General features: G+C 36.3%; 5 protein-coding genes across 6 annotated transcripts in view; 3 read left to right on the forward strand and 2 right to left on the reverse strand.

The window, feature by feature from the left end:
• Window positions 1–11: 11 nt before the first annotated feature.
• Window positions 12–617, forward strand: LOC123306395 (dolichyl-diphosphooligosaccharide--protein glycosyltransferase subunit DAD1). The gene is made up of 2 exons (XM_044888374.1): window positions 12–346; window positions 415–617. The coding sequence occupies exons 1-2, from the start codon at window positions 139–141 to the stop codon at window positions 543–545; spliced, it is 339 nt and encodes a 112-aa protein (XP_044744309.1). The 5' UTR covers window positions 12–138; the 3' UTR covers window positions 546–617.
• A 139-nt stretch (window positions 618–756) lies between these two features.
• LOC123306394 lies at window positions 757–1,760 on the forward strand. Its single transcript, XM_044888373.1, has 2 exons — window positions 757–989; window positions 1,125–1,760. Exons 1-2 carry the CDS (start codon window positions 903–905, stop codon window positions 1,554–1,556), a joined length of 519 nt encoding a protein of 172 aa, XP_044744308.1. The 5' UTR covers window positions 757–902; the 3' UTR covers window positions 1,557–1,760.
• LOC123306393 (mediator of RNA polymerase II transcription subunit 16) lies at window positions 1,674–7,190 on the reverse strand. The gene is made up of 14 exons (XM_044888372.1): window positions 7,022–7,190; window positions 6,825–6,968; window positions 6,573–6,771; window positions 6,268–6,517; window positions 5,963–6,127; window positions 5,708–5,904; window positions 5,346–5,572; window positions 4,871–5,185; window positions 4,678–4,817; window positions 4,444–4,620; window positions 4,179–4,379; window positions 2,381–2,490; window positions 1,879–2,087; window positions 1,674–1,794 (listed from the first exon to the last, which is right to left on the reverse strand). Exons 1-14 carry the CDS (start codon window positions 7,090–7,092, stop codon window positions 1,758–1,760), a joined length of 2,442 nt encoding a protein of 813 aa, XP_044744307.1. The 5' UTR covers window positions 7,093–7,190; the 3' UTR covers window positions 1,674–1,757.
• Window positions 7,191–7,535: 345 nt separating this feature from the next.
• Window positions 7,536–10,455, forward strand: LOC123307770. The gene is made up of 2 exons (XM_044890196.1): window positions 7,536–8,205; window positions 8,265–10,455. Exons 1-2 carry the CDS (start codon window positions 7,722–7,724, stop codon window positions 10,352–10,354), a joined length of 2,574 nt encoding a protein of 857 aa, XP_044746131.1. The 5' UTR covers window positions 7,536–7,721; the 3' UTR covers window positions 10,355–10,455.
• A 235-nt stretch (window positions 10,456–10,690) lies between these two features.
• Window positions 10,691–20,940, reverse strand: part of LOC123306388 (calponin homology domain-containing protein DDB_G0272472) — a 147,887-nt gene continuing 137,637 nt past the window's right edge. For both annotated transcript variants that reach the window (XM_044888367.1, XM_044888366.1), the window contains 4 exons: window positions 13,092–13,256; window positions 12,778–12,984; window positions 12,465–12,723; window positions 10,691–12,353 (listed from right to left, as the gene is read on the reverse strand). In XM_044888367.1, the coding sequence (XP_044744302.1) occupies window positions 11,692–12,353; window positions 12,465–12,723; window positions 12,778–12,984; window positions 13,092–13,256 (1,293 nt within the window). In that variant the 3' untranslated portion in view covers window positions 10,691–11,691. The remainder of the gene's footprint in view (window positions 12,354–12,464; window positions 12,724–12,777; window positions 12,985–13,091; window positions 13,257–20,940) is intronic.

The raw sequence follows: 20,940 nt of genomic DNA on the forward strand, positions 1-20,940 counted from the left end.
ATTGATACTTATTGTTTACTACTGTAGCTGTAGATAAAATTCTACGGAGATGACGTATGCTGATTGAAATCAGATGACGTGTGTCACTGTTGATTGGAGCATTTTCTATTTTCTGAAAATTCAAAATAATTTCTAAAGATGGCAAATATTGGAACCGTAATTTCCAAATTTTATACTGAATACACTACTAAAACACCAAAGAAGTTGAAAATAATTGATGCTTATTTATTATACATTCTACTGACCGGCATTGTTCAGTTTGTTTACTGTTTACTAGTGGGAACATTCCCATTCAATTCTTTCTTAAGTGGTTTCATTTCAACAGTCAGCTCCTTCGTTTTGGCTGGTAAGATGCATTTAAAAATTAATACAAACACCCTACTGTTTTATCATCAATAACATTTTTGCTTCTAGTGTGTTTGCGACTACAAGTGAATCCAGAAAACAAAAATCAATTTCAAGATGTGAGCCCTGAGAGAGGATACGCCGACTTTATATTTGCTAGTATCGTCTTGCACTTGGTTGTAATGAACTTCATTGGTTAATATATTAGTTTAATATATTTTCATGTTAATTTCTGTTTTGATATAAAAATGTAATAGATTATTTCAAGGTGAGCGTTTTATTTAGATTCACATTATTCTCCTTCGTTTTATTGAATAGTGTTTCATGCCTCGTCTCTAGTAGTTATTATTTCCTTATAGCGAAATTGACCTTTGTGCTCCTTTTGGTCAAATTTAAATTACATATATCTATTTCGATTGCCATCAACCTTGTTCGTGTTTCTCCTCTAAATAAAAACAAGATAAATATCTATGAGATTCTAGTTTATCTCTTGAACTCTTGTTGTTATCATCCAATATTCAATTTATAATAACATTGATCTACCACTGTATTCAAGCATGAAGAAAGTGACAGTGGTTTTTATATTTTGCATATCGGCAATTTTTGCTGCACCAGCCCTAGATGAAGATGTGAGAAAATTAGAAGTAGGTTTAGTTTTTCCAAAAAATATCGAATCATTTATTCTTTGAATTATCATTTCATTTATTTGAATCGATTACTTTCATGACCTTGAGAACAAGTTAATCAAACTGTTAAGTTTTATTCGTTTGTTTTTATAGAGCAATAATCTTGGAGATTTCAATGATATCAAGGAAAATATTCCTGGTAAAATCGAAGAATCCACCTCATTCACATCGACGCCCACTATTGAAGAAATTGGTCGAATCAATAGATTATGTATTGAAGAAACAAAAGTCGATGAAAAAATTGTTAAAATGGTTATAACAGACCATGTTATTCCAAAAGATTCGAAATATCCAAAGTTCCTAGCATGCAGTTACAGGAAACAGAACTATTTGAACGAAAAAGGGGAAATTCAGTTCCAAAATATCATAAGGTTTTTATCCAAATATTACAAAAGAGAAGACTTGAGGCCATTGGAAGTTTGCGGAGAATTAAAACAAACCAATAGGGGAACTGATAATGCATTGAATGCTTTGAAGTGTATCTTGCCTAAACTATTACCAATCAAAGAAATCTTTGATGAATGAAAATCTACAAACTTTTCATTCGACTAGAGATTATTTTCATTCATTGCATTAAGTGTGATTAGGAGGACGAAATTCGCAGCTATTAATAGGTTAATAATTTTGAGCAAAATAGAAAGATTATGTAAAATATAATTTAATAACCCTTGTACAAGGAATGGGTCGAGTAAAAACATATGTACAATCTATTTAACTTGATGCAGTTCATGAAGTTGTTTGTTTTCTCCAGATACCTCCACATCTGAAAAAAAAAATGTAGACGTTAACTTTGTATAATAAAAAGGTTAATCTGTCAAAAAAATCATTTTCTATTGGCCATACTTACTGACAGGACTTCAGCCATCTTTGATCCCAAGCTCTGATAGCTGCTGTTCTGGTAACTGATACTATCCCTGCAGAACTTCCACATCTCACACATTTCTTAATGATGCGAGGGGTTTTTCCCAGATAAAGGTGTCGAATTGAGTCCACCGTCTGACCACAGTTTGATTCCTCTTTTCCAACCAAATATTCTGGTTCACAACCATATTCCAACTGAAAAAAAAGGATATGGCCTATGAAAAGTGTGCAAGAACAAGAAGAACTTTGGTTTTACTAACAGTACAATAATCTTTACATTAGGATTTCTGGATTCAATAAAACACTTTTTCATTGGCCATTTTAAGTATCTGAAATCTGTTAAAGAAATATTGATTCCTTTTTCAAGTTTCAATATAGATTTGATTTTTCTAATCAGGAAAAATTATCAAATTACAAAAGTGTTTTATTTGATAAAGAAAATCTGAAGCCAAAATCAATGTGCAGCTCTGAGTCATTTATCGACATACCTGTAATGGTAAAATTTGTTGCGCCAGTTGCGGTGAAGCTAAAGCTGATTTAACTGGTGGGAGCTGCATGGGCTGAACCATTACTTGACTAGAAAGTTGACAACAATCATCTGAAAAACATAAGGACACTCCATTCAAGACAACCACTAAACATCATAAAATTTATAACATGATCCAGATATATTCCTATAAATTGACCAAGAAATGAAAAGTGTGACTTTGTACAAAACATTTATTGTCCAAAAGTGAAGCTCATTCTCTACATCTGGCGAAATTATAAAAGTATAAAATGGCACTGAGTTTGGAATAACAAAACAAAATTGTCTTCTAAATGGAAACTACAATCTTAGAACTGTTTTTTGGTTTTTCATTTTCGTCACACACATAAAGGAAAACTTCACTAGTAACGCTATTTTTCGTCGTAATATTTGCTACAAAGAACTCAGCCACTTGTTCCTTATCATCCAATTTGGTTTCAACCATGGAACATGTTTTATCTGTTGGTGAGTGGTCACTAACAGATGGTTTGTCTATGTTACTACCTAATGAGGTTTTAGAATATATCCCCCAAGAAAAACGCCCAACAGCACTGTCCATATTAAGGGAACTGTGTTCCCTCTCCTTCTGTATAAAGTCCCTGGTTATGGTACTATCAGTTTCATACACACTTTCATATAAATCTCTGAAGAACAGTTCCCGGGGAGTCAGCGCCACTTCCAAATTTTGAGACAGAGGTCTTTGGTCGTCGTAAACCTGATGGGAACGAACGCACACTTCTTCAGAATTTGGTTTGTTCAAGTCTAAAGTGAGCATAGGGCGCTTTTCTGCGATTTCTGACTCATCCACACAATCACTGCAAGCTTCCAAGTCACGCTCCAACTTAGAAATAGAGTAAACGCTGGTAAGGGATGGGCAATTCTTGTTGTTCTTCCCGGGATTTCTCCTCCAGATGTACACCAGAACGCACAGTATTATATTGAAGATTAAAAATTGACTAACGAGAAAAACGCATCTTTCGGACGTGGTTGGACGGTAAGTCTTGATGTAAAGCGAAAATAGAATCGGAACGAAACCGAACCAGTAAAACATCACGAGAAAAACCAAGATCCATGGCAAGTAGATAAATCTGAAGGGGTGGGACCAATACTTATACGGGAAATTTTTGATTCGGTCCGTCATTTTTTATTTTTCGCATTGTGCGGCAAGCGACTGCACAACTTTGATTATCCAGGGAGTTGAGGAACGCTGTTGTGGTTAATTTCCTGATAATGGATTCGAGTCAGGAAGTACAGTTTCCTCGCCAGATAATTTATAAGTGCGAAACAGGAAGTAGATTAGGTACACATAACAAAAGTGTTTTGGTTCTAGGACTGATCCTTAAAAGGCTTGCAGACCCGAATGATGGAATATTAATGGATGAAAATGATGTCAATGTACGAGTGCGGTTCGAAAATTAAACTTAAAAAATATTTTTACATGCGATCTGGCACTGTTGAAACTCTGAAGGTTGATTTTTTTTTCAAAGGTAAAGCAGTATGTTTGTTGATAATCTGCCAAAAATAACAGTTTTCTCAGGCTATAATAAAGATGGATCTACCTCTGAAGTGTATCAGAAGATTTGTAGATTTAAAATACACTACTTTCGACCAAGAGGATTTACGAGCGATAAAAAAAAAATCTTCCCTGTTTCCCGATGTAAACAAGAACCAAGTACTAACTCTAATTACAAAAATTGACATCAGGTGGTGAACTGAATAAAACTTATTAATTGTTAAATTAAAAGCAACACTCTACTCACCAATTAAGCTCTCATCAGGTTCGTTTACATTTTGCACCAATCTACTCAAGAGCCTGAAGACCAGCGCCAAGATATCCAGATTAGCGTCCGATTTGATGAAGCAAGGGAGACATGCCGGCCGTAGGAGACCCCAAATCCTGATCAGAATGAGCATCTCCCGCAACATGTTCAGGGCTTTTACATCCCTAATCAGCTCGTAGCCTTCAAAGAGAAAAAACACTTGGTTAAAACACAAAAATATCAAACATACGAGAAATCACAACACCTTTAGATTGACTGGGCCTGCTTTCCGGTATCTTCAGCAATAAATTGACCGCCAAATCTCCAACCCACTGAATCAATTGCTGGAGACTCTGCAACGTAGTCGGTTCTACCGTGAACTCTTTGGCTTCTAGGTGCATTAAAAGTTTGTCAACGTCACACTGTCCTTCGTTGATCACATCTGAAAAGTAATCGTTAGAAAAAATTGCACACCCTCATGAAATATCGAAAAACATACTCGACAGAGAATCTGCGGGACTCTTTTCGTGACTGCTCATCTCGCTGGGTCGGAGGAGACTCTTGAAGGCTGTCGAAATGCTGTGCAGCATGGAGAAATGGGTCAAATCATTAGCTTTGGTCTGCCCTTGAGCACTCAGTCTGGAAAAAAAACGGATGTAGGCATTGTTGAGTCAACGTAAATGTAAATTTACCCATATAGAGACGTTTTCATGCATAAATACTGCATGTAATAATACTGTTGGAGCGATGAGGGTTGCCTGTTGAAACTTTCAGTCAGTCGGTCGCAAAGGGGATCCAGCATACTCGGCCTTAGCACCAGGAGAAGGTCCAACCAATCCATTCCTGATACTAAGCAATATTCTAGAATTGTGGTACAGTATGGGACGCTCAGAGGCGTCGAACTGTCGATTTGCGGAGGTAACTTGAAGAGATACATAGAATCGTCCGAATCGATTACTACAAGAACATTACCCAACCATGACATATCTATTGCAACGATATTCACGCTGAAATAAGAAATGGAGATGTTTACAAAATATTCCAGATTGCACAGTCATCAAAGTCTGTCAATCATCAGGGGTAATGCTAGTTATTCTAAAATAATTATATAATGGAACACACGATAATAAATGTCCAATAAATTTCATACATAAGTGATTTACCTACCTAATTTTTTGGTATTTAGCATAAGGTTCCCCCATGTACTTTGGTTTGATCATTAAGTTTGTATTCACTACAGGTTTCAGAGTGTCACGATACAAACAATGAATCGAATTATCCTTAAAGGCTACAACTACATATCCACTAGAGACATTATTTATCAGGGAGAGTTTACTGATAGCCAGTGAAGTAACTCTATGTGGATATTGAAAATGGCTATGATATTGCCATCGCTGAAACACAAAATGAAGATCTTATTCATGACACAATGTTTTTAACGGATCTATAATATATTTTGTGATAATTTTTTTTTTAAATCAAAGAGAGTGTAAAAGGAGCGCTTGTAATAACAATTCTTCCATACTTACCACAGTGTGATGATGTTGGGTAGTATCACTTTTACCCAAAACACTATGAACAGGCATCGATACTTGAATTAATTCCCAAACTTGTAGTGTTGTCATTGTATCATTTCCAGCAGAAATCACCAACGAATCTGCATCTTCCCTCATCATCCATTTAACATTGGTAACTGCTGCGCCCTTACTCCCAATTATATTTTGTACTGAAAAATTTCTCAAATAGAAACAGAAATGAATAATAAATTGTTTTAGCCAACTCACTTCCAGTTTCTGGTGGTGCTTCTGATAGGAAAAAACTAGGAAAAAGATTATTACAGTTATTACTTGTAATTATACATTTTTCACCAGATTTCATAACTGAAACGTGATAACACAAGATTGGTAACACTGGATCTCCACTACTCACAGCTATCAAAAAATGGCCATCTGAAATTGTAATATGAAGGATTTTATTATTTTTGTATTTCAATAAAATATGTAGTTCAAAAGTTGAACAGTTTCACAAACTTCACAAACTCCTGGCAGATTTTTCAAAATAAAATTTTGGTAACTTAAATATTACTTACTCTTTCCAAAACAAATGTCTGCAGCCTTGATCAATATCCGTATTGGGGCCAAGCTTTCGGTGGTGATTATAACAGATGTTTGACTGGTGGTAGGTGGAAACAACATAGCACAAAGCATACCTGTTGAGGTTAATAATAAGACTCCATTACAAGGTCTACCACCAAACTGTTTCACCGAGCAGGCAAATTTCAGGTGTGTGAACTTATCTGAGTAAATTGAACTATCTTTCTTCTCAGGGTTAATGCATATCTGAAAGATGAACAATAAGTATTTATTCCATTTTAGTATACTTTGTAACAGAAACCTTTTTGCCTGTGTGGAAAAAAGCAGCTGATATGATATTTTCACCCTCTAAATTAGTCTGAGCAACTACTGTCCATTCATTCAGTAAATGGTCTTTTTCTCGATAAATTCTTGCATAGCCATTTTGATCAGCAACTAGCAGTAACTCTCCGGTAGAATCCCATTGCAAAACAGTTATTGTGGAAGAATTCGATAGAATTCTGAAAATAATCCATACTGAATCGACCATAATTTCATGAAAAATATACCTTACTTGCAAGTCAACCATGGACTGTTCAAATCAGCAACATAAACATTTGAGGACCAATTTAATGTTTTGGAATTTTCTAAATCACTTTCCGTACTAAAAGCAATAACGTTCGTAGGAGAAATAGAGCATCGAATAGATTTGGGCAGGCTGAAAAATATTATTAAAAATCTGTTGTGCTAACTGTACATTACGTTATTTACCTGTTGAAGATATTTTCCTTGTGAGGGCTAATTTTTCTGCTACTCTTATTTAGAGTAAATATATGGTCCATCTTGAAGCATTGATGAAACTCAACCAACTCTACTGTATTTTCGAAATTTAAGTGAAGCTGTGTTTTGACAACACAACGCACAGATGTAAAAGTGAGGTTAACTATTTTCGACGCTTTTGACGGCCGTCAAAAACAGAAGGCCAAGGTATATTTTGAACTATTTTCTTCTTCTTCTGCTTCTTTAAAGATAAAGAATGAAAAACTCCGAATGTTTACAACACTTTCCATGATAAATGAGGTTATACAAAAAAAGCAAAGTGAGCAATTCATCAGTTTGTTTTGAACTATGGACTCCATACTTTCAACTTATATTTTTCCCATTTTGATAAAACCACAGCAAAGACAGCAAAGAGACTCTTTGTAGCAAAGAGTAAGTTGTTACTCTTTGTTTGCAGACAGTGCGTAGGTCTTACTTGTCATAGGTCAAATGTACGGATCATTGTTTGAATTGACCGTTTTTGTGTTAACTGTTCGAAAAAACTTTCACAATTTTTATCAAATTAATTTTCTCACCGAACTAGAGTCTCTGACAAGTCTGAACAAACTATTTGATTATAATTTTCAGTGGTGTTCTACGCAATGTGTTAAATTTCTTTGAATGAAAAAGTGGTGTATTAGGTTTCTACAAGATGAATTGTGCGAAAGTTGATGATAAAACCATTTTTTCTACTCCTCAACCTTTTGCTACGTCGACGGAGATGAGAAAAAGACTTCGACCAAAGGAAAGCGATAATTTGATAAACTTAACTAAGACAGAAGATTCTGATGAATCTATGGGATTGATTTCAATAAAGAGTGACAATATCGGCCCATATATTGAGGATATCCAATTGAAAGATTCTAGCAAAGATATTAAGAATTATGCGAGGGAACAGCGGGAACTAGCTAGTAAAATGCTGCAGAGAAGAGAATCAAAAGTTCTAGGTTTGCCTACCAGACCACCTAGACTATCAGATCTTTCCAGTGGCTCACATTTTGCTTTGTCTGATGGCGGTAGTACTATAAGTGAGAGTGACTTATTGGGCCATAATTCAAGTTCAACGCCTAGACCATCTATTTCAGGTAGTACATTGGACATTGCTGGAACTTTGTCACGTATGAGTTTGGAATTGAGTGAGTAAAATTTTTCTAAAATATATGAAGAATAAATTTCAACAACTTAACTTTTTTAGAGGACCCAACTATGAGTTTATCAACAGCTTTGAATAGGATGCAAGAAGAATATGAGAAGATACAAAAATCAATATCAATCCAGAGTGATATGTTCAAATCTTCTGAAGAAGCTGAAAAACTGTTGCTTGCAGGTGAAGCGTCATGGAGGAAGGAGAAAGAATTACCAGCACAAAAGGTAGATTTTTCTATGAACAACTTTGATAGTTCTGAAATTTCATCAATTAGTGCATATTTCAAACAAAGAACAGAGGATCTCTCTGACATTATACCATCCAAACCTGGGAGGAGTTCAGAAATTCGTGATACTCTACAGAATTTCAGGAAAAGTTCTGTAATGAGTTTGCCTTCAAGTATATCTGTAGGAGATATAACTGCATCTTCTGATGGAGATCTAGGCTATGCTTTATCTGAATGTGACCTTGATGAAGTGCCTGTTAGAAGTGAACATGAAGAGCCTAATGCACCAAAAGAGAGCCTGAGCATTTCAAGAATTGCTGAGATTTTGCAAAAATCAGATGAAACTCCAACAAAAGTATTGAACTATCTATTGAAACATTGTCCAGGAGGAAGTAAAGTCAATGATAAAAAACAAATGGATCTTGCCATGCCTGATGTCAAAATTACAACACCTTGTAACATGATGCCTTCTGTATGTGAAAAAACAGACCAAGATAGTGGCAACTTCGATCCAAGTACACTTACTCCGAATAAAGAAAATTACGACTGTATCAACACCCCCCAACAGTCTTCGTTAGGTAAAATGTCTGGTATCTCCAAATCTCTCACATCCCTAAGAAGTACCAGTAGTTTGAGTAATCTGCCGGGTGGCAAGCTCCCGATAGAAACGACACATTGCGAACTTGTTTGGGGATGTGTCAAGGCAGGTAAAAGCGAAACTAAGCAATTTACCTTACGAAACAAATCCGCTAGTAAAGTACAAATACAATGTAGTATATCAAGTCCGGTATTCCGAATTATGCAGGATCGTGCTGAAGATTCATCAAACTGCATCAAAATCCTACTTCGGGCACATGAGACCAAGTCTATATCTGTGATTTTCAATCCTCTAAGTGAAGGCGCAGCTGCTGATGAAATCGTCTTTTCACCGTGTAATATGAATTTGCAACAAACTAAGAAACAATCTATCAAGTTGTTTGGTTACGGAGGATCAGGATCTATAGAATTCAAAAATAAGATATTGAAAGATAGCTCAGGGAGACACTGGTTGAGTTTGGGTAATATCCTGGGGCAATCAGTTGTTCAAGAAAGTATAACTGTGATAAATCGAGGAAGTTTGCCATCATTCGCTTTCCTGGATTATATATCGAAGGACCTTGCCTTCTCTAAAATATCTGTCCATCCTCGTACCTTGATTTTAGAACCGTTTGAAGAAAGGAGGGTAGATATCAGCTTGAAATTGAACAGGGAAGATATGAAACATCTGCATAACAATTTTTCAAATCCTGCTTTCGAAATCGGCACGGTGAAGATCATATCGGGGACAGAAGCCACCAGGGGAAGAATCAAACGACTGTGCAAACTTGTCAAGGACAGAAACCTAGAGATGGATTGCTTAGGAGAAAGGTTAATGCAGGACATTCAAGGAGAGGCCATACCAATCGACGTCGTCAAGTGCAGAGAATCGATAACCAGCCTTAAAACACTTCTTTTGGGACTCACACAAAAGGAAGTTGTTCTGATAGTAGAAAAAGATCTAGATTCAACTCTAGTGCCGGCGTTGAATGACGATACTTCCATGTTTCAAAGTTTATACCAAGATAGCACTTTCACAGAAGAATCTGTTAAGAACAGCTGCAAGTTAGAACCTGCTCTTGTGATTCTCAATCCTCCATCCAAATGTAAAGACATTTTATTCTTAACTTCAGATAGTGATTCCACTTTATCGTTCAACATTGAGGTACCCGAAGGAATTAAAGCTCATGTTTTGTCTGGAACCTTAAAGCCTCAATCCACTGTGATAATTCAGTTAGAAATTGATGGTGGCGCTGAAGTTCCAAAGTCGTCAAAAGTATCTGTTAATGTTGAGGGCGAAATTTTCAGTAGTACTGTAAAAGTAAGATATATTTAAGGTTCCTATTTATTTCTCAATTAGATTTTAAATGTTCCTGTTTTTTTTCTGTAATTGTGTACTTAATCATTCAAATACATTTTTGGACTGTGGATTTTTAATTGGAAATTTCATTTCTATTCGATCTTCCCCTCATTCATGTTTTTCAAGGATGAAAAACATTAATATAGATAGTTCATGACCATGAACAGGAGACAAATATGTAAAATAACAATGCCAGGATCTTTTTTTGTAACCTGAAGCTTTACTGGACAAACATTAGTCAAAAATTTCAAAAAGAGTTGATATTAGTGTAGTCATAGCGGAAGAATTAGAGCGTTTCCCAAAAAACTGACCTATTTATTAATATTTTATTTCAGTATAGCACAATAATTACAAATAATTTGTTTAGTTACTTAAAAATACATCTACAATTTAAACTCAAATGAAAAAATCGATGTTCTATATAATACAATGTCCAAATTTTGAGTGTAACATTTGGTAACAAAGTTAAAAATCATTGCATAACTTGCATCAAAATAATCCTAACCAAAATTTACAGTCAAAACCGAGGTTATTTACATCTTTTACAAAAATCAAGACTAAATACTAATATAGCACCATTCGAAATGTGTGAACATGAGGTAATAATGAATACTCCAGTTAATTCAGCCCAAAAATAATGATTTGTGAAGTGGTAATAACTGTAGGTACATATGCTGAGTGGGGTTTGAATGTGATCTGTTTTATTTGACATTTCGAAATTCATCAACCTTTAATTACCCCAATAAAACTTTGAAATGTTAGATTTATAACTTATAAAACAATATTAGTGGATACCACAACAAAATTCGAATTCCTTTTCACTAGGCCCTCTAACATGATGAAAAAGAAAGCGAATTCATTTAAAAACTTATATCTAGTGTAAGGCACATGAAAACAGGGTATTTTGGAAATTTGTCTGGTATTACTCTACTGAAAAACGAATTGAAAAAAACTTGAAGAGAAGAGGGTTCAGTATTAATCTGATTATATGAATATTTGAAAAAACGAAACCAAAGTCTTTAGGAGGAAAAACTCAGTAGAACGTTGAAGGTAACTAGAAATCAATTCCCAAAAACTCTGCAAAACAAAATATTAACTCAACAATTTAAAGAACAAAAACAAAACATTAGAATGATTTTCTCTGGTGCAATTTAACAAGTTATTAAATGTGCTAGAGAAGCTGATGGCACAGTTATTATCTATTTCAGAAGATGAGACTATTTGCGCATCTTTAATGAGTTTAAAAATTAGGTGAATGTCTCCGATGACAACGATGTTAGCTATCTTCGCTTGATAAGACTGTTGAGAGAGGGTTAGAGTCGTTGTGACGTCACGTTTTTGCTACTTTTCCTGCCCATTTTGAACCAACCCGCCGATTTATCCGGGTCCCTAGGCATTGAAATAGACCTGGAGACTTCCCGTGAATCTTCACGACCTCTGCTGATTCTGCCTAGAGACTCCACAGAAGCGCTCTTGGATGATATCTTCCTATCATCCTTCTCTTTGCTATACCTGGAGTTTTCTCTGGGCATCCTGTCCTTTTTCTTGTACAGCGTAGACGTTGAATTCCTTGTTGACTCTTCTTTGCTCCTCTTCAAGGTCTGGGAAGAAGAAATGTTTTCCTTGCTCCTAGTCCGGTGGTTGCCCAGTGTAGAAACGTTCTGATTCGATCTCCTAGTCTCGTGGGCTTTCTTCTTTAGGGTGGAGGAGCTGGAGTTTCTGCTGGTTCCGTTCTTCGATACCCTTTGCTCGTATTTTCCATTCTTGGTGGCAGGTACTGGTTTGGGATATTGGCTGTAGTCTATATCCATGGATTCCTTGAAGTGACGAGGTTTCCACGGGGCCAACATGGAGAAAGACCTACTCAAGGTCTTCACGCGTGGTTGCATTTTGTTACTTCCGTTCGAAGTCAGTTCTTCTCTTGATGCAGCTCTTGAGCTATTTCTGAGGTAGCCTGGTCCTGGTATATCTCCCACTGAAAATTGAGAAGTTCTTTGTTGAGATTGATGTCTATATCATCCCCTTTTATATCGAATATTATCCGAGGTAGATAAGGTTATGTTTTTCAATATAGAAGACGAATTACCTGTTGCTGCATGAAGGTATACGATACTCCTTTGAGACTGCTGTGACTGCTGGCTACTGTCTCCCTCAGTGGAACTTTCCAAAGAACTAACTTCATTCTTGCTCCTCCTAAGTCTGTCATCCCTCCTTTGGGGTTCTCTCGACCTGTGACTAGGGGATGCTGGAGGTTTTAAGGTTGATTTCGAGGACCTGTTCGTTTCCCTGTCAGATTCCGATATGTTCAGCATAGATTTGTGATTGTTTTTTCGTATTCCGTTTTCCTACAACAAAAAATTGATTCATATCCGGACATTTGATGCCGGAAATGAACTTACCTGTCGGGAAGGCCGGGTTTCTTCTGAAATGTTGTGTAGATCTCTAGTAGACTGGCTTTTTATCCTGTCTTTTCCAGATATCTCGGTTCGCGAACGGTTGGTAGTTCTTTGCCTTAAACTGTCTCCGAAAAACCTTAGACTTTTGGTCGGTGGCGACTTGGGTGTTGATTCTTCTTCTGCACTAGTTAATATCCCATCTACCTCATCCTAAATAGGCAAAGGAACAAAATTTACTTCAGTTTCATGTTTCGAAAGTGTTAAGTGAGTTAAAGAACAGTTATTCCTACTTCCTACTTTAAAACCCTCTAGTATACCTTTTTATTCTTCTTCTTCGAGAGTCTGTCCAAAGATTTGAACCAGCCATTGTGGGAAGTATTTGAATCTGACATATGTCCATTGGTGTGACCAACGGCATATCCATTTTTCGGAGGCTCTGGACTGGGCGTGGGGAGTCTACTTCTATTCCTGTAGTCGTAGCTCTGAAATTGAGAAAACCAAACTGTAGACAACAAATATATCGGTCTAAAATCTAGAATCTGGGGTTTCTTAATGAACATCATTATGGATGGCATAATTTTATATTACCATTACCAATTCTGTAAGGTGTTTGTTGATATGAAATAGGTATACCTTTATAATTGTAATAAAAGCTATATGTTTCAAATAAAAGTACTTTGAAACTTATTCCTATTTGGAGGAGAAACATAATCATTTTTCGAACCCAACTTTTTGGGAATTTTTCGAAGATCATTTTTCGACCTGAATATTTTCCAGGAAAATTATCGTAGATCTAAATGCGATACATATTCTGAAAGAGCAACTCTTCTAGTAATGAATCTGAGAATTTCATCTATTTAGGCAAAACCGTTCGGTCTTGAGGAAGTTTTAACTGTACCCAACATTTTGGGAATTTTTCGAGGGTCAACTTTCGTGTCGCGTATTTTCCAGGAAAAATCATCGTATATCCAAAATAGCTTCTTCGATTTTCTAGGTAAAACTTGTATCGTTCTAGAACTGAATACTTCGGAGAGGTAGGATTGCAAACTTTTCATCGGGCTACCCAGTAGTATTGTCGGCTAGATGAAAGCCGGCCTGTAACGAGCTTCTGCGACAGGTAACAGAGGGGTGATATTTACGAGGCAGACATACGTGTGGCATTCCAAGCGAACGTAACCGATTCGAACCTGCCTAATAGAATCCTCTCCCATGGCTACATGCCACATAACATAGACATGGGGGTCTTACCCGGTGCGCAAAAATAGGTTTCTACCAGTTTATCTAGAAACCTTGTGATCTTATTCGTTATTTTCAATTTAAATTCCTGCGACCGCTTGATGAAGTGAGGAGATACGGGGGCCGACTAGAAATTATGACCTTTCAAGGCCTGGGAGCTACTTCGTCGGAGATATCCTTTTTATCTGAGCTCTGAGAGCGCTCGGATCCTGACAGTGGCGGATCTCCAATCACTGCACAGGCGCAAGGGGCGCACTTCTCTGAAATTCAGATGAAGGCCTCAAACCTGGGAAGTATTGGGAGTACAAGTTTGAAAAATTGTTTGTTATTAATGTCTCATTGTGCAGCCGAATTTGGTGGTTTCAAGGAGGTCAGATATCAGACCATATTGTTTTGAAATTCATACAAAAACCTATGTTGGAATGGTGGATTTCATGTGTTAACTAAACAGCATTTGTATGGGAGGTAGTTTTCTGCATTCATTGAAGGAAAAGTGCAGCTGAAATGCATAGACTGATAAATCGTGTAGAGACTGCGTTCGACGTTTCCAGAATGGTGATTTTAGACTGGAAGACAAGCCTCCTTCTGTACAGCCAAAAAAACTGGAAGAAGAAGAATTGGAGGCACTACTAGAGAAGGTCTAAGGGCACAACAAGCAGTTTTCGTACCTTGGATTGAAATACATGGGAATCATTCAAAACTCAAAGACAAGTGTGGACTGCACAGTAAGACGCAGATGAAACATTTTGCCACATGACCCCCAACTTGGATCGCCTCAAAAGACGAGGCATTTTTCGGATGGGAATTCGAAAGTTACTTGCGAGGTGAAAAAAAGTAGTAGCCAGTGTTAGAGAATACTTCGAAGGATCTGTTCATTCATTTCTTCTGAAATAAATGAATTTTTGGCCATAAAAATCGGACCAAACTAATTTGTACTCCTAATATTCTGAAACCTTGAAAATTTCAGCAGGATTCCAAAGTTTTATAACAGAAATAAGGCTTAAAAAATCGTTTTTTGATCATCGACTTGCATATCCGTTCGATTTCCATAGAAAACACCCCAGCCTCCGCCTCAGATGTTTTACAAATAGCGCGGAGGACTCGTTCCGTTTTGCGCAATAAATTTTCGCCCTTATATGTAAGCGGATCGTTGCAAATCAACCCAGATACATATTCCAGCGATGTTCCCAACCTTCGAGTTTCGAATTAATAAATCTGCACCTCGGACGTCAATTTAACATCGCAATTATCCTTATTTATGTACCCATTCGGCTCTCAGAGTCACAGCGTTATTGTAACAAATAGAGATGATAACCATTTCACAATTCAATTGAGAAACGACCACCTGGTTTATGCCTTAAACGTCGCAGAGTTTTTTTTATGGGAAATAATTGGCTGTTTACCAAGCGCATACCGTTTGATGTCGAAATCCATAGATTTTCTCTCGGTTATGGGGAATAAATTACTTTACATTACAATGTGCAGGAATAGGTTTTTTTCTGTATATGTTTTAACCTTCACTTCAAATATCCAACCGTTAATTTCAATGTTACCTGAATTCTTAAACTCAACGTATAATTCTGGTAGTACTTCAGAATCTACTTCAACATTCGAAATTCGTATCTCAGCAACGTTATTTCGAAACGAGATATTTCTGTAGAAACAGAAACAAAAAAAAAAACCGTTGCTATGTATCAGGAACCTAGTAAAAACATGAGAAGTGACAGCGATAAATTAAAGTACCTTCACTTGAAAAATGTAACGTTTCTTCTATACCTCATTCATATTTATTTTAGCACTCGGTTGGCCATGGAAATTTGACACATTTCACTGTGTATAGTATGAAAATGTGGGGTTATGACGCTTGTCAAAACATTTTTGGGTTTTAAATCAACGCTATGTTGCCCGTTCTACGTAAAAGTTTCTGTTATTACGTATTTTATCACAATGTCGAATCTCTTCGGAAAATATATGTGACGAACGTAATTGAAGTTTACACAAATTGATTGAAGGCATACCAAATCCAGTTATTTATTACATGGAAAATACAAGAGATCAGTATAATATCATAATTTGCACTAGCTTGAGGAGAGTTAATTTTCGTTATCTTCTTTGGTTGAAGTTTGAATACGTTGCATCAGTTGTAGATTTCAAAAATATTAACCAGAAGATGAAATGCATATGATGCAGTGGTTGGGAATGGGTATCTTCCGAATGAATTAACAGATAATTACAAGAATATTAAATTCTTCAACAAAAATCATCTTGCTTCAATATAAGTAAAAGGAATTAAAGGAAGTTTCAAGTCAAGATTTCAAGATGAACTTCACCTTTGAACAAAGATTTCACATAAATAACCAATAAACAGGACAACTGGCCCGTATTTGTGGCTGTCCATCTTAATACATAGATATAATAATAATAATTGGGTATTTATTGGTACCTTAAAACATTTACAATGTATAGGACAAGTCAAATGAAAAATAGAAAAATCTATTTTCAGGAACTTATTCTACGATGACATTCATCGAAAATCCTGTAGTAAACTTTTCGCATTAATTCACTCAAACATAAAATTCTCAAATGCCACCACTTTTTTGGGTCTCCCAATAGAAGGAAATTCTTTGTCATCCCCTTCATTCACAATCTTTCTGATTGTGGAAATATTCAGCTGAAATATAAGTCGTCTAGATTCAGATGAAACGTTATATGAATTCTTTTACATTGAATATGTTTGCTATACCGTCTGACATATTGTGGTTTTTAGAATATCTTGGTGCAACTATTTGAATGAGCGGACCTGAATTCTAAATAGTACTTCCTGAGATCCTGTCTCTTTTTCCAATCACTTTCGGCATTTTCGTAATAAAAATTGATATTAGTTGTGGCAACGGCGTTATGACATTACCGACATTTCATGAGCGCCAACCTTACTCCGTTCTAGTTACAAAACTTGAGAAAATGTTCCCATGGCCAACCGACTGCTAAAATAAATGTGAATGGAGTATATGTATTCATGTTTATTGGGAATTAACATAGAAGAAGGGGTTCATTTAAATTACAATAACCTTGTAATTTTTGATCATAGCTGGCGATTTTTTCCAGACAAGGATAACCCACCCTGACCTTCCTCCAGCTACGCTCATGCCCGTGATCTGATTTCTGAGACGACTAGAAAGAGGTAAATGTCGGTACGCCCAGAAAAACTACCAACAACGTTCATCGCTCATCCGATCTGATATTCAAGATGAACCTGCATCGTTATTACCCGGATCTGAACAGGACGTACGTGTGTGGTTCGCACCTAATCCCGTCACGTCTCTCTATCCCCGTCCGAAAACCCAAATTACATCGTTTAAACACCGGAGATTATGGAACAATAAGAAAAAACTTCACACACAATCACGACCCGATGAGGTCGATCCAATCTGCGACAGATAGTCCGGTGGAATGAAATTTTAAATTTTTACGTCCTAAATGCGTGGCTTCCGGTGTTTTTAACTACGAAAATCCTTGAGAACATCGCTGGACAGTGGCGGGGGAGAGAATTCGGATTTATAGGTCCTCCTTGAGCGATTCGAAAATGGGGTATTTTCCTAAATTTCAAAATATATGTCATTGAAATCCTTATAACTCAAATATATCGAAATATATTTTTTTAGAATTTTAACATATTGCGTTTTATCTGTATTCACTTATGAAAATTCTGATTTCAGAAGTGCTCTCTCATGAACATTCTACGTCATTTTCACAATCCGGCAACGCCAGTCGAATCAATAAAGGTCATGAAAGTTTTATGATCATCATAGACTTAATAAATATCAAGTTTGGTGATCACATTTGACAAGGAACACAAACAGTGCATAGAAATATCAAACAATGACACAAAATGTCATCGTTTTTAAGAATATATAGACACAGATTACAGAAACAATTTTTTGAAATGTGTGGATATAGAATTCTATATCTTGATCAGTTCCACTGTTGTCTAATTAACAAAAAGTACTAGACTTTAGTGAAGGCATTCTACGTCACAAGCCTTCACATACTCGAAGTTTCGAAGGGTATATTTCTGAAATATCTTAATTTTGAAGCGAATCTTTTACGTGTTGGATAACTAATGGAAAAGGGTTTCCATAAATAATTTTAAATTCGATTTTGGAGTTTTAGGAAACTTGCCCATTCCTGATTCTTCTCTGTGATCAATTTCGCCACAGGTGTTAGTTGGACTCCCTGTGTACTCATTTCTCGCAATCCGTCCAATTTCAAAGCCGAATTGCGTGGCATTCTATCGATATTGGACATAGCCGCAGGTCTAGCACAACCAAAACCCAAACTGCCTTGAAAGACCTTGTCCCGCATAGGTTGCGATGTACTTGAGATGAGGCTAGGGTCGCAAGTGAGTCTCGTATTTTTTTTTCTGCAGGAACCTGCGTGAGAGGAATCCTCGGCATTCAACGGGAATGTTGATGACATCTGGACTTTGAGATTAAGTTTATTAGTATTCATCGGTGGTGCTTTCGTTAGCTCGTTTTCAAAGAATTCAGATAGATAAGTTTATATCCGTACCATCGCGGTGAGTTCACGATGCTTCGTGAAATATGAAGTGGTTCGAGGAAATTTCGAATGCCTTTGATTGAACTTTGGCGAAAATCCTGAGGACTAGTGTCGCCAAGTGCTGAAGAAGAAATGTGCGATTCTTTTTATTCAATTTTCTCTGCAACTCATAGATAAAGATTTTCAGATGGAAATAATAGGCTGCGAAATTTGTATTGTCTACAAAATGATTGGTCAATCAGATAGATCGATCACTACCGATAAATTTATTGAAACATATACAGGGTGAGTCTTTGACTAGTACAAATATTTCAACAGTAGATTCTTGAGATCAAAAGGAAACACTTTTTCCTTTACCATTTTTTTCGAATCAGCCCGGTTTGAAAGATACAGGCTGTTGAAAAACCATAAAAATGTTATTTTTAGTTCTATCTCACAAACGGTTTTATCAAATCAAATGAACTTCTCAATATAGTTTTTCATTTATTTGATGAATCTTCTTTGAACACAAGATATAACCCACGTCTTCCAGTTTTCTCATTATGACCATTAGGTACGTGCCATAAAAATACCAAAAATTCAATCTCAACTCTTGAAACTAAGTTGGACGCTATCTAAGGAATATTTGAACGTTTTCTGAAATAAAAATATTCTACATATTTTCTCGTTTTGGAGTAATCTGATGTTCAAAACTTGAAAAGTATCTGTGAAATTTGAAAAATTGGATACATTGGCTGAATACAACTATGTACTACACAGATGTGTAGTGTCATAGATATAGCTTGCTATTCTGAAAGTAATTTTGTTTTTTTTAGGGGTGACAGAGCTCATTACGAAAACTAAAATGGCTGTATCTATTTATCAGGACCGAATCGAAAAAAATGGTATAGGAAAAAAGTTTTTCTTTTGACCTTAAGAATCTACCGTTCAAATATTTGTGAGAGTCAATGACTCAACCTGTATAAATGAGTTATTACAAAAAGGTTTCTGTCTACACATTCTCTCCTTTCTATTTCATTCTATTGGCTTTTTTAACAGCTCTACGTTCTCAATTGGAATCGATTTCAATAAGGAGATGGATATTGCTGATATAACATCGATCATTGCAAGAAATATCGATACTATACTATCGATGTTTGTTCGTACAACTTGCCTAAAGAATACATGGACAAAGTGGGTCGATATTTGATGAAAATTCATAATCAAACTAGAAAATTCATTTCTCACTAGGAAAAGTGAATAAAAACTCCATTCTAGTGAATTTGGGAAAGTAATTGCTTTAGACAGATTGTTCCAATGACCAACGTTAACTATGATGTTAAAAATCAACACAAATCACATCCATTTCAGGTTCAGGAAATATCTCAAACTTTTCGACATGAAATGAGTTTTTTGCCTATTACCGCGATAAAATCTCAACCTCAGCTCACCATCGACGTTCCTTGGTCATCCCTAGTCCGAGTGCTCTTCTCGATGACCTCCCAGCAGCTCGTGATTTAGCGTTAATCGATTTTTTCCTCGCCACGTTTGGATCGGTCGAAAGTTATATCTGGAAATCGTTTTCACCCTCGGTATAATAATGGGCGGTTTTTGTGGGTCAATCGTCAGAGAGAGAGAGAGAGACCACTCGTTGATTGTTTAATTTCGGCGGTCGGAATGTTTTCGGACGTTTTTTGTTGGCGGTTCAGGTTGTAATTTCGGTTTCGACCGAACTCACTCTCATTGAGTAGATAATATGGCACGTTGCAGAGTAAACAGTTTATTTCTTGGGAACGGGTTTGGAAGAGAGCGAAAGGAGTTTTCGGAAATGAGTATTGAAAGGTTCTGCCAGAGTGTAATCTTTAAGGTGTAGAGTTAGGTCGTTTAGGATTGATTCATTGAAATTCTGTAAATAAGAAGTTCTGTTTTCTATGTGGAAAAAATGTGTTTTCTATTCAGTTCGAATCTTACGAGGATATATTGAAAAATTCTTAGCCTACTATAGAACCAAACAAAATTTCAATGTCAAAATATTTTATTACTCAACATATTCTCCTCTAAATTGGATATATTTATTACAGCGAACCTGCAACGTCTCTCGACCTTTCAAAAAAAAAGTTTCTTCTTGCTCTGCAAACCACAACTTTTAAACTTTTTTTCAGTTGAGGATAGATATGATAGTCGGATGGAGCCAAATCTGGTGAATAAGGGGGGTGTTCTAGTAATTCAAACACTAAATCACAAATTTTTTGCATGGCAACATGAGATTTGTGTGCAGGGGCGTTGTCCTGCAAAAACAAACCACGTTTGGATAGCTTTCCGCGTCTTTTATCTTTGATTTTTTCCCGTAGAGTGGTCAGTAATGTCGAATAGTAATCTCCGGTTATTGTTCTA

Source organism: Coccinella septempunctata, chromosome 2, assembly GCF_907165205.1.
Source record: "Coccinella septempunctata chromosome 2, icCocSept1.1, whole genome shotgun sequence".
NCBI classification, from domain to species: Eukaryota; Metazoa; Arthropoda; class Insecta; order Coleoptera; family Coccinellidae; genus Coccinella; species Coccinella septempunctata.